Source organism: Berghia stephanieae, chromosome 8, assembly GCF_034508935.2.
Source record: "Berghia stephanieae isolate SIO BIC M18660-M18661 chromosome 8, UCSD_Bste_1.3, whole genome shotgun sequence".
NCBI classification, from domain to species: domain Eukaryota; kingdom Metazoa; phylum Mollusca; class Gastropoda; order Nudibranchia; family Aeolidiidae; genus Berghia; species Berghia stephanieae.
The window spans coordinates 47,694,732-47,709,287 of record NC_088367.1 but is presented as its reverse complement, the minus strand read 5'-3'; the positions used below and the strand labels follow the sequence as shown (position 1 = coordinate 47,709,287).

The following is a 14,556-nucleotide window of genomic DNA, read 5'->3' as shown; positions in this document are numbered from 1 at the left end:
TTTGATGACATTTATACGGACTGGTTATGTTGGAATAGAGAAGGATGTTTATTTGTGAATGTTATTTTGGTACTAAAAAATGTCCCATTTTTGTTTGTTTGTTGCTTTAGGTCTCTTCCAACACAATTGGGGTTATATGAGAGACCGCTGAAACAAAAAAAAAAACAAGCAATCTAACAAAAATAGTACAAATGTAAATCAAAATCATAACCTTAAGATATCATAAGCTAAATTATAAGTAACCAAGAACAAACAGGCAGAAGATTTACAGAAAAAAAAATCCCCTGTCAAAAATACAATCACAAACCAAAGAAGCAGGATAGGCTAGTAAAGAGAAGAAGAAACGACATCACTATCGGATCGTACACCCATGCGAACATCATAGGTATATGATTCAAGGGTGATGCTCCCATCCAACCACCCGCTATGTCCCATTTCTTCAGTTCCTAATTAGAATAGATCTAAAATGCGTCCTTATTAAAATAAAGTGTGAAAGTGAAATAAGAGTTTAAAAACCATAGCTCAAACAATACTCGAGTATGCCGGTGGACCACAACTCTACCCCTTTAACACCCACATCAAGTCTGCCGTTGTTTTTAAAGACACAGTATATGCAATGTTAACCAAATAGCACAAACTGTATTCTTTAATAAAACGTCAGAATACAGGAGATACATTAATAATCTCTTTCACTATGCGGTAATCTCTAATAAATTCATATTTACAATAATATTAGCATTGACAATATATCCTACCACGGAAATAAGGAAGACATAATTTTTAACTTAACAGCATTTAGGAATTATAGCAGTGCCGGTAAAAAAGGAAGATGAAGGGATATTTAAAAAAAATATTTAAAAAATCACAGATCTATAGGCAATGTAACAAATGAGAGGAACATCAGAACATCATCCCTGACCTAAATACCCAGGCAGGCCACAGGAAAAGAATAAAATTCGACTCTCGTAATCATTGCAGGAGAAGAAGTTACAGAAGTCGCCACTTGGAAGAAACGATAAATGATACAAGAGGATAATCAACACAGCAGACATTATAACACCCTTGCACTGACGGGAAGTCAGCCCACCGTACCCCCCCCCCCCTTCCCTCTTCCTACCCGATAAATCAGCTGTCCTGTTTATATTATTTACAATTATTATGTTGTAGTCACAGAGGAGACTTGATTGAGTTTCTCGCACTTGGTAAGTACATTCATTAAGGCAATACTAGCAATAATAATGATGATGATGATAATAATAATAATAATAATAATAATAATAATAATAATAATAATAACAATAATAATAATATAATAATAATAATAATAATAACAATAATAATAATAATGATAATAATAATAATAATAATAATAATAATAATAATAACAATATTGTTTTTGTTTTTGTTTTTAAGGGTTTTACGGCGCTTGCAACACATTTAGGTTATATCAGCGCCAGTAAAAAGGAAGAAAATGGGATAGTAAAAAGTTCTAGAATTACAATTAAAGCACCCAAGAAAAAGTAAGACAAAGGGAAGTGGGAACAAATAGGGATCAGATGTAGATTCCAAGAGCATACCACCAATGTACTTAGTTTGAAATCACCTACAAGTCATCCAGACACAAGCACAAAATCCAACAAAGAGGAACACACTCAAATGCTTACATTATACATTCAAAATAAAATAATAATACATAACAGAGAGATGATTTACAAGGAAAAAATTATCATCTCCCAAAACAATAACTATGCATTTGACTGCTTCCCTCCCAGCCAGGACTCGACCAGGGCCAGGAAAAAACCAAGTAATCTCATTCCAAGACAAAGGCAGAAAGCATGTTGGAAAACAGATATAAGGGTATAGAAGACACAGTATGTACCTCCCTGCCCGCTATGGGAGGTCAGGATCCCCACCCAGATAATAAAATAATAATAATAATAATAATAATAATAATAATAATAATAATAACAATAATAATAATATAATAACAATAATAATAATAATAATAATAATAATAATAATAATAACAATAATAATAATATAATAATAATAATAATAATAATAATAATAATAATAATAATAACAACAATAATAATAATAATAATAATAATGACAATAATAATAATAATAATAATAATAATAATAATAATAATAATAATAATAATAATAATAATAACAATAATAGTAATAATGATGACATCCATAGAGATATCATTTAGACATGATGATACTCCAATGTGGCAACCAACAGTGCAGCCAATCCAAGCATATCAAATTCAACATCCCACTCAAGTGTCAGTGTCAGGAAAACTTCTTGCTATCAAAAGAGCCGCAAAAAACCCCTAAAAACATCAATAAAATGCGTCAAAATAGTACAAAATACTCAAACACATGAGATTCTGCATTCAAAATGCTTCTTCTGTTAGATTTTGCTCTCAAAATCCTTCTTCGGCTTTCCACCGTTTTAATCATATTCGATGTTGGCTGAAAAAGTGTTTTAATTTTAGCCCGAAACATTCTGTGGTATTTAAAATTTTTTTAAATTGTTAGTGATTATATTCTGTTTTCTTCGATAGACCTTTATTTTTAACAGTCCACAGATTTTAAATTAAGAAATTAAAGAGCAGGCACTGTTGCAATTTAAAGATCTTAACAAGTGTGTATGAAAGGTGCCATACAAGCAAGAAAGAAAAATACAAGAAAAAAAAACATCCCGAAATACCAGTCGAGGTCGACTGTTTTTTATGGGATGTTTTTTTTCTTGTATTTTTCTTTCTTGCTTTGTCTGGCACTTTTCATACACACTTTTTCCACAGATTTTAACAGCTTGATAATAATATTCACTTTTGCCATCGAGTTTTTTTGTTTCTTTTGTTTTTAAAGGTTTTATGGCGCTTGCACTTGCAGAACAGTTAGGTCATTTCAGTGCCAGTAAAAAAATAAGAAAATGGAATCTTAAATTTTTTTTCTAGATTTTCGATTAAAAGCACACGGGGGAAAAAGTGAGACAAAGGGGATTGGTTTAAATAGGGAATAGATGTAGATTACAAGAGCATACTATCAGTATAGTGTTCAGTTATTAGTGTTCAGTAATATATAAATAGATGAATAAAAATCCGTAAATTGTTCAATAAAAGCCCATCTAGGTAGCTTCCAGAACTGTTCGCATAAAAGTCTCATCCTGCCACAAGCACAGGATTCCAAAAAGAGGAATACACTCAAATGTTCAAAAACCATTATACATTAAAAACAAAAAAAATGTAACAATACATAACAGAAAGATAATATTAATATACAAAGAAACATAATATCATCTCCCAAAACTATAACTATGCATTTAACCGTTTCCCTCACCATCAAAGACTACAGTCAGGGCCACGACAAAACTAAAAAATCCCATTCCAAGATGAAGACAGAGAGCAAACTCGGAAATCAGAAATAAGGGGATAGAAGAAGACACAGCAAGCGACCTCCTGGAACTGAGGTACAGACGTCCTTTTAAAATTTGACCTCATTTGACCTGACAAATTATTTTTTCTGCCTAGATACACGCAGACAACAAAGGAGGGACAAACAAAAAAAACACACACACGAGGTTACAACAAATACAAATAAATCTCTTATCATTGAAGTTTGGGTTATACTGAGTCATACATACATTATATATCAACATAGGGAATGAGATTAGCGTCCCTTGATTGGACGTCACCCATAGTCTGTGACATCACCGGTGGAAAAGTTATTAGAGAGAGAACGTCATGTTGGTTGTGCGCGGAAGCGAGGACGAGAGACGCATGCGCACAACCAACATGACGTTCTCTCTCCAATAACTTTTCCGCCGGTGACGTCACTCACTATGGGTGACGTCCAATCAAGGGACGCTACTCTTTCACTAATCTCATTCCCTATAGGTCATATATCATTAGATATAATAATTATAATTAAAATTCTTTCATGGAAGACAGGAGAGGAGTTTGTTTTACAACATAATGAATGAATACATGCAGACCTGCCTAGTGTTATGTAAAATTCGTAGAATTACCAAATTTTTGGCTCCAGCTAGAGAACTGCACAGGCGTTTTTGATTCTTTGAAATCTTGTTAAAAAGGCGAATTTGGTTGCTTGGAAACTGTATTTAGGACTTTGAAGCATATTTTGATTTATACTAAGGGCAAATAATTGATTTGTAATGCGAAAATGAAAATGTTTATGTTTTTTGTTTATGTTTTTAAGGGTTTTACGGCGCTTGCAACACATTTAGGTTATATCAGCGCCAGTAAAAAGGAAGAAAATGGGATAGTAAAAAGTTATAGAATTACAATTAAAGCACCCAAGAAAAAGTAAGACATAGGGGAACTGGGAACAAATAGAGATCAGATGTAGATTCCAAGAGCATACCACCGATGTACTTAGTTTGAGATCACCTAAAAGTCTCATCCAGACAAGCACAGGTCCCAACTATGAGGAATACACTCAAATGTTTACCAATAATATAATATAACATGTAAACTCAACATAATGCAATGCATAACAGAGAGATGATTTACAAGGAAAAAAATATCATCTCCCAAAACTATAACTATACATTCGACTGTTTCCCTCCCAGACAAGGAGCTCCGGCAAGGATCAGGACACAACTAAGTAATCTCATTCCAAGACAATGACAGGAAACAATTGGGAAACGGGTATGGGGGGATAGAAGACACAGCATGTACCTCCCTGCCCACTATGGGAGGTCAGGATCCCCACCCAGGAAAATGAAAATGGACATCATGTCCTAATGGAATGTCCAAGGTACAACCAGTTGAGAAGGAACTTCTGGCCTGATCCAACCCCATACTCAAAGAAGCTGTACGGCAGTGAGGACGACCTCAGGACCACTGTGGGCTTCATTCACCAGACCGGACTGACCATGTGACGTGACAGGAACGAAGAAGAAGAAAGAAGAAGATTTGTAATGCAAGTTTTTGTATTCTTTTCAATTTTCCCTTGAAAACTACGAATTTTTGACATAACAACTAGGCAGCTGTGATAATGAAATATAAAATGTTTATTTAGTGATTTATCATTCCAAAAAATTTTTTAAAAATTCAAAAATAAAAAAACCACAACCATCAACATTACCCATTTATTTGGCAAGCCATGACTAACTATACACCATAAACACATCCAAGCATCCGACATCTATCCGTTCTTCCACTTTCATCCATTCCAACGTGAATATATCTATTTTCAGGTACGTTAACCGGAGCCAATTATGGGCCCATTTTAATTTTTAAATTGATGTAATGGAGGATATTTTGCGTTGGTTTGAGAGTATTTCCATTACAATAATGGGCCCTTAACAATTTGGGTTATCAGACCTGAGAGTAATTACACGTCAATCCATTCAATTCATTCTTCAAAATATAAACAATAGTTTTGATTCAACAAAAAAAATAAAAATAAGAAGAAAAAAAGAAAAGAAAATTAATCAGTTGTTTTCATTTACTTGCTGCATGACACCTTTTGTTTTGTTTTGCTTTTTTTTTTATTTTTTGGTTTTTGTTTATTTTAAAGGCAAAATGTGACCCCCAGCATCAATCTGGTATTATGTCGGAGTGACCAAGTTAAGGAAAATATTATAGTCTTGAGTCACAATATTGTGAATTAGAAGGTTAATTTTAACAAAAATAACCCCCAAAAATTTATAAAACGAGACAGTGTCATGAATGAGGAAAGCGTGGCTCAGCAGTACGGTTTTTAGTTTTGTTTAGTATCCAAAAGGTACTGAGTTCGATTAGCCGCAGCACTGTGTGGCCTTGAACAAGTCACTTAGCCCTAGTTCAGTTTGCGGCGCTGCACTGTGGCTGATGCCCAGGTTATTCCAGTCTTTCCTTGGAATAGATCTTAAAGAAAAAATTTCTGTAAGGGATGAATAAAGGGAGTTTATTTTATATTAACTGAGAGTTTACAAATTTAGCTCAAAATTGAGTTTTAAGCAGCTGGTTCATTCCAACATAACACCACATTGAGAGGATTGGTCACTTGAGGAAAGGATAGGGGGAAACAAATCAAATGGAATCGAACACAAAGCGAGATGGGGGCGTCAATCTATAGATAGTTTGAAGATGACTTAACTCAGGTCTTTGTTATTGTTTTTTGCCATCCGCGTTTATGAACCCGACAATAAACGTTCATGGATACACACAGTTGTGTGTGTTGGTCCGTTATACTTCCGGATGGCAATGTTATGAGCTTCTTAGCCAAGCGCATACTATGTATAGCATGTACAAATATCAACAATCAACCCTATGGGGAATCCCCTTCTCCTATTGTTAGAAACCATAATATTGCCTGTCACAACCACAAAAGGTCAAAAGGTCAGGTCTTTTGTTCCATTCTTTACAAAATATAAACAAAAATAAATGGAACGAAATAAAATAAATCATGTTTCTAAAAAAAAGAAAAAAAGAAGGAAAAAAAAATCAGTAGAAATGTGGTGGTGTTTTTTTGTTTTTTTTTTTAGCAGTTTGAAAACTGCATTTGTCATAGAATTATTATCATTATAAGAAAAAAGCTTTGTTCAGATGGAGTATAAAGGATAGCAATAAATCCTTTTCTTACTGAGACAGCTATAAAAATTCCCAGTTGCAAAATAAGAACTTTTGCCCAAATCTCTTAGTTTATATGACAGACTAAATCTAAAACAAATGGTATAGTTTAATTTAGTTTGATTAAGTTATAGAATTAATGCAGCCAAAGTAAGAATGTATGTTTGTTTCTGTTTAAAGGTTTTACGGTGCTTGCAACACATTCAAGTCTTATCAGCGCCAGTAAAAAGGAAGAAATTGGGATAGTAAAAAGTTCTAGAATTATAATTAAAGCACTCGAGAAAAAGTAAGACAAAGGGGAATTGGTTCAAATAGGAAACAGATGTAGATTCCAAGCCCTCTCCACCAGTGTACTTAAGTTTGAGATCGCCTAAATGTCTCATCCAGACACAAGCACAGATCCCCGGCAAGAAGGACATACCCAAATGTTTATCAAATCATATATAATATGTAAAACAACAATTAATTTACAGTGCATAACAGAGAGATGATTTACAAGACAAAAAAGATAATTTCCCAAAACTCTAACTATACATTTGACTGTTTTCCTTCCAGCCAGGGCCAGGACAAAACCAAGAAATCTTATTCCAAGACAAGGAGAGGACACAAGTTGGAAAACAAATATAGGGGGATAGAAGAACACAGTAAGTGCCAACCTGCCCACTATGGGAGGTCAGCCCGAGTAAGATGGGCAAATTATATTCGTAGCAGCAGTAAGAGAGTAAAGAGTACAATATTGATGGAAGTGGTGGTTACCATGGTGGCATAGAAACAACAAAATGTAAAATGGATGATAGCATTATTAATCTTTGGGATCTGTGATAACAACTATACATAATGAAGATGACGACAATGACGACGATGATGATGATGATGATGGTGTTGATGGTGATGACGAAAGTGATGATAATGCCGGTGAAAAAGACATTAACGATAATAATAATGAACAATAAATCTAATATAATAATATAGAGCAGATAGAAGAATGCATGCCGTCTCCTTGCAAGGCCTCTGGTGCTGACAAGATTTAACAAAGACACAAACGTGAAACAACAAACGCTTCGACAATCAGAAGACGATGTCATCAGACTACCCTGGAACAGACGAGTACTCGTCTTTACAAATCTAGCACTCATTTTATCAGATTCTCTCCTTAAGAATCTGTCATCCAATCAAAACAGCTTTATTCATTTTATCACGTCAACTGTTTGGAATCCAGTTATTCCTCAAATTCTCAAATCACAAGCGGGTTCAAGGCATGAATTTCCAAAGCTTGCCTGAGAGACATTCCTGACTTTCCTAAAGGACAATGTGGCTCGGTGGTAGAGTATTTGCTTCGTACCTGAAAGGTACCAATTTCCATTACCCACCATTGCATTGTGTGGCCTTGAGCAAGTCACCTACGCCTTGCTCTATTTGCGGCGCTGCACTCAGGCTGACGCCTGGTTATTCTAGACTTCCCTTGGAATAGACTCTAGAGACAAATTTCCCCTAGGGGATGAATAAAGGGAATTTAATTTTATTCATTTATTTATCAAATAAAATATACCGTCAAAACTTTGAATCCAAAACGAATCAATACATCAAATTCAAAACAATAAAATATTTTCTTGCATTTCTCATCTTGCTCTTTTTCTTCTTTTTCAAAATCATCAATTTTGAAAATGGATATTTTCGAGTTACCAAAATCACAAAACCAAAACCGAAGAACCGTCACCTCTGCATATTCATAAATCTCCAATTTTCACTTTCCAACCTTCCCACTAACACTAAATCCTTCTTAAAAGTATCGTTTGCCCCATGCCATTCCCACCCCTGTCCCACACCCCACTTTCCTCCATCTCCCTCACGTAACTCACATCAAACTCATCTGCCACAACGAACGACAGGCCATTTTAAAACTGGCATACAATAATATTGACACCTTGAATACAATAATGTTTCATGTACATAATATATCATGTTAATTTAATACAATATCATTTAGTAAATCATCTATATAATATATATGTGTATATACAAATACAAATCAGTTTGTTGTATAAAATCCTGATCATCAGCAACAATGTCATATTTTAACAATAATAATAATAATAATAATAATAATAATAATAATAATAATAATAATAATAATAATAAATATAATAGTAATATAGATATTCCTCTCTCAAACAGTTTAAATTATCTCGGTTTAATTCTTAGTAAAACAGCCGATTACTTTTAACACTTTGCCATTCCAATTCCACTCCCTTCCCTCCCAGCTTCTGGTTGTGTTTGCGTTGTTTAATCTTTATTTTGTCTTCTATAAATAAAATTAATAGTGGTTATTTAACCGCACCAAAGTGATTTCATAAGTAGCAAAAAAAAAAAAAAAAAAAAAATAGGAAGATAATGATGTCCTTATCTCACCTTACATTTACCATTTACAAGCTTGTATAATTGTAATATAAAAATTAAAAACAAAACAAAAAACAAACAATCGTGTAGTCTTTGATTTTGTTTGTTTTTAAGAGTTTTAAGGCGCTTGCTACACATTTAGGTCACTTCAGCACCAGTAAGAAAGTAAGAAAATGGGATAGTAAAAAAAAAAATCATAGATATACGATTGAAAGCACACAAGAAAAATACAAAGGAGAATTGGTTCAAATTGGGAACAGACGTTGATTCCAATTGTGCTTAGTTTGAGATCACCTAAAAGTCTCGCCCAAACACAAGCACAGGTCCAGGCTAAGAGGAATACTCTCAAATGTTTAGAAACCATTATATATCTAAAATTAAAAAATGTAACAGTACATAACAAAAAGATGATTTGAAGTGAAAAAAATATCATCTCCCTGCACTATAAATATACATTTGACTGTTTCCTTCCCAGACAAGGACCTTGGCCAGGGCCAGGACAAAACAAAGCAATCCCATTCCAAGACAAAGACAAAAAAAAAGCATCTCGGAAAACATCTAAAGGGGGACAAAGGACACAGCAAGTGACCTCCTGCCCACTATGGGAGGTCAGACGACCCCACTCAGCATGTATGTTGTCTTTCATAGAAAGAAATATAATTTTTTTAAAAATGACGAAAACAAATCAAATCCGAGTATCCTTTTGCGTGTAAAATCTTTCAACCACCTTGTGTGTCTGCCCTCACTTGGTCCGTAACCTGGATTGAAGATTTTGTTAAAATTTACTTCCTTTACTCGTATATAATCCCAAGTTGAGGCCGGCTGATATTCTGGGATGGATTTTTTTTTTTTTGTTCATGTATTTTTCTTTCTTGCTTTGTCTGGCACTGTTTTATACACACATTTTCAAATATTTTTCACTCCTTTTAATCATAGAAAATAGATCAGAATTTATCCAAATTGATTTTGCGAAAATCACTAATAATTCTCTTTTCGCTAAGACGTTGAGAATGGCTCCTAATGGCTTTACATGTTGATTGGTTGGATTGTCTATAGAGATTTATTTACCTTTAAAATAAAAAGAGCGTTCTTTCAAAGCAGTAGAAAAACAACATTCTCAGCTCACGTTTGCATCAGTTTCCATTGTTGAAAGAAGTCGCATTTTTTTTTCTTCTCTTTTTCAATCAAATCAAGTCGAAATTAAAAATTCTAAGTGATACTAAACTGCTAGAAGGTGTCAATTATAAAAAGTAATAAACACAAGTGAATATAAAAGCTTTAAAAAAAATATAACAAAATACCAAACACGGAACGTTTCAGGATAAAAACATTTCTTCAGCCAACAACAACAAAAAAAACAATAAAAATATTATTATAAAAGCAGATTGACCGAAAAGAAATATTCTGCACATGTCGACAATCTGTTTTAAATTTTTAGTAATGTATTATTTTCATTGTTTTTTTTTTTTTTGATTGGCTGAAGAAGGGTTTTGAGTCCGAAAAGCTTCACGTTTGGTATTTTGTTATTTTTTGAAGTTAATATTAATGTTTTTACTTTAATAGAAAATCTTGTCATCTGTTTCAAATTGAAATTATATATTGACTTGACCCCTAGGTTAAGTTAGCTTCATGTGAAAAAAGCTCTCTATATTCCTTTTCCAAAAAAAAACAAGAGGACAACATTTTAAGTTGCATTGTAAAGGGCTGATTAAAATTTTTTTTTTTTGCTTTAAAAGCACACAGTGGTGAGAATAAGTGTCAGTCTGCTTGTGTGTGTGTGTATGAAAGTGTGTGTATTTATGCATGGATGAGAATCAAGGTGAGATTAGCGGTGGTACTAGGGCACATAAAATATAGAAACTCGTATAATCCATATGACTCCAATGCTGTGAAATAATCCAATAAGTTTGAAGTTAAAGAAGACTGTCCATGGATCATCTGAATATTATGTGTGTGAACGTATACAAGCAGGAGATATCGTCACACTGTCACATCCATCTTTTGTTGTTTTGGTTATCACATATCACACGTAGGAAGTCAATTCATGTGTATGTGTTTGTTTGTTTGTTTGTTTAAGAGTGTGTGTGTGTGTGGGTGTGTGTGTGTGTGTGTGTGTGTGTGAGAGGAAGTCGTAAAAGAGACGTCAAACATTGGAAGTCTTGGCCGAGTCCATAAAACGTTCGTGCGACAACATGTTCTGTGGAGATAAGAAAAAGGGGAGATAAATCAATGGACAGCAAATACAGTCGACTTTGCTTAATCACACACCCTCGGGAATTTGGGTTAGTGTGTTAATTAACAGTACACAGAAGGATAAAAAAACTTGAGCTTTTATATAGCGCAATATCCACTAATCAAAGCGCTTTACAAGGGGTCCCTGGCCAACAGCAACACGTAACATTTAGAACGGGACATGATGCCTGTTAGGCGATATTACAACTTTTTGTTTGGACGCTGTTAACGACCAGGTACTCGTTTTACACCTGAGTACGGTGAGAGAATGTGAGTAAAGAGCCTTTTCCAAGGACTCAACTATGCGCCGAGCGTGAGGCTCGAACCCAGGACCTTCCGATCCGAAAGCGAGTGTCATACCACTAGACCACATAACCGCACATGGTGGTACCAGGGCACAATAAGTTTAAGTTAAGTTTTATTCATTTTTCTTAATTACTTTTAATAACTTTCAAACTCACCGTCAAAGAATTAATTTCTTGAGAGTAGGCCCCAATCTCTTTTGCTGCCTTTTCGTTTGGCTGGGGAAGGAAAGAAAGAAAAGTAAGGATGTGACATCATTGAAATGGCGATTGACGACAGGTACAGTTACAGATTTGACATTGTGGACAATAGACATTGAGAAATTAGGGAACAGGCACCAGTGTAAGAGAAAGATCTGAACAAGTGAGTATGAAACGATGCCAGACAAAGCAAGAAAGAAACAGAAAAAAAAACATTAAAAAAAAAAAATTATTAAAAAATAAAAATTAAAAATTAAAAACCCCCTGCATCTTCGAGGAAGACTGATTTTTTGGGATGTTTTTTTCATTCTTGTTTTGCCTGGCACCGTTTCATACACACTTGTTCAGACAACTGACATTGTGCTATAAATAACAATCTCTGGTCTCTGGGGGGCACGTCAGGCAACTCAATGAAAATGGGAGTCCTTCACAGCCATCAGATAAGAAGGCCCATGGATGGAGTTTATCCTGGATTCTTCAGTGTTAAATGGACACTAGTAATTGCCTGATATACTCTGGATAGGACACCACCAGATCTTACAGACAGATCCCCAGCTACCCAAACACTTTTGGACAGGATGCTAGGAAAACAAAACAAAAAATACCATTGACTTCATCCGTGATTGATTCCCAAAGAGTGTGAAATGAGTGCTCTACCAACTGAGCTATCAGACACCCGATGCAAATGTGCCTTAAATCATTTGAGACCCCCCCCCCCCCCCCCACACACACCCCCCCGCCTCACCCTGGTAATATGTCAGGATGACCCAGATGATGAAAAGGCCAATTTAAAATTAAAATGGTTCACAGATGATATGACATTTCAGTTTTAAGCTTCTTAAGAACAGGGCAGAGAATGGTGACGTCACACCCCCTATTCTTCCAGTTCCAAACTCCTTGGAAGTCTCTCTCTCTCTCTTTATCTAACATAAACATGAATGATTCTGGGGGTCTCACATTTTAACCCATTTACTCTGTTAAGAGGCATATTTCATATAGAGTCATATTCCAAAATCTTAATCAACAATATTTTTTTAAGTGACTTCATTAAATTTTTATTCACTAATTTAATCACTGTCACGTGTACACGTATTAGCAGGTCTGATAACCGAATGCAATAATGGGCCTGTTTTAACATTGTTGAAATAGACGATATTTGTAGTTGGTTTGAGAGTATTTCCATTACACCAATAAGCCCATAACAATTTGGGTTATCAGACCTGTAAAGAAGTGCACATCGACTTAAAACAATGTCTTAAATTGGACAATAATGATAAAAATAACAACAGTAATCATTATCATTATTGTTATTATTGTTGTCATTTCATTAGTATTATAATCATCGTCATCATCATAATTTTCATTATTACTATCATCATAATTGTTGACATGCATAAATGTTATAGTGTATATAATTTGGGTATGGTATCCATTGTTAAGATGAAATGAGAGATGTTGCTAGAGGGATTAATATTAATATAGAGGGGGGGGGGGGGGGGATTGGTGTTCGTTTTATACGTGATTATAAGCAACAGAGATAGAAGTAGTATTGGTAGTAATTGTAGTAGTTGTTATTGTAGTAGTAGTAGTAGTAGTAGTAGTAGTAGTAGTAGTAGTAGTAGTAGTAGTAGTAGTAGTAGTAGTAGTAGTAGTAGTAGTAGTAGTAGTAGCGGTAGTAGTAGTAGTTAGTAGTGTAGTAGTAGTAGTAGTAGTAGTAGTAGTAGTAGTAGTAGTAGTAGTAGTAGTAGTAGTTGTAGTTGTTATTGTAGTGGTAGTAGTAGTAGTAATAGTAGCAGTAGTAGTATTCAAAATTCTATCATCCTTGGACATTGATGGTAAAGATTTAAGAATATTACGGAATTTGTACTGGGAACAAGAAGCAGCAATGCGTGTTGACAACGAACTAAGCAGTTTTACACCTATTAGAAGAGGAGTTAGGCAGGGGTGTGTTTTGTCTCCAGATTTATTCAACCTCTATAGTGAAATGATATTAAGAGATATCGAACATAAGAAGGGGGTGTGTATTGGAGGAAAGAATGTAACAAATCTGAGGTATGCAGATGATACGGTTCTACTGGCAGAATCTGAACATGAACTACAAGAATTACTGGATGTTGTAGTCAGGAGTAGTGAAAATATGGGACTGGAACTGAATATATCTAAAACAGAATGTATGACGGTATCTAAAAATAATAACCCACCAGCCTGTGTAATAACAAGCAGAGGACAAACAATACAAGTTGAATGTTTCAAATATTTAGGCTTCAATGTAACATCCAATGGAAAATCAGATTGTGAAATAAAGAAAAGAATAGGTATGGCGAAGAATGCATTCAACCAGCTGCATACAATTATGAAAAACAGGAATATTAGCATGAAAACAAAAATCAAAGTCCTGGATTGCTATGTACTGTCTGTGCTGCTATATGGTTGTGAGAGCTGGACCATAAACAAGACCATGGTTAAAAGACTGGAGGCAGTGGAAATGTGGTTTTACAGAAGAATGATGAGGGTGTCATGGATGGAAAGGAAAAGAAATGAAGAAATTTTAGAAATGGCAAACAGAAAAAGATCACTGATAACAAAAATCATCAAACGCCAAATGGAATTTTTAGGACACATTATCCGCCACCCTGGTTTGGAAATACTCGCCTTGACTGGAAAGATGAATGGAAAAAGAATAAGAGGAAGACAAAGAATAACGTATTTGAAAGGGATAAGAACTTGGACAGATGAAGCTGAGAAAGGTGGCGCTGCTTTAATAGAATTGGCAAGAGATAGATCAGCTTGGCGGAAGATGACCTCCGACGTCTGCTTCAGATATGGAACTA

General features: G+C 34.6%; 1 protein-coding gene across 16 annotated transcripts in view; it reads right to left on the bottom strand.

The window, feature by feature from the left end:
• Nucleotides 1–10,508: 10,508 nt before the first annotated feature.
• LOC144978795 (liprin-beta-1-like) overlaps nt 10,509–14,556 on the bottom strand; it is a 246,700-nt gene continuing 242,652 nt past the window's right edge. For 9 of the 16 annotated variants that reach the window (XM_078925293.1, XM_078925299.1, XM_078925302.1 and 6 more), the window contains 2 exons: nt 11,684–11,743; nt 10,705–11,187 (listed from right to left, as the gene is read on the bottom strand). In XM_078925293.1, the coding sequence (XP_078781419.1) occupies nt 11,134–11,187; nt 11,684–11,743 (114 nt within the window). In that variant the 3' untranslated portion in view covers nt 10,705–11,133. Of the gene's footprint in view, nt 11,188–11,683; nt 11,744–14,556 lie in introns of all 16 variants that reach the window. The other 7 variants (XM_078925292.1, XM_078925291.1, XM_078925290.1 and 4 more) reach the window with 1 other exon arrangement.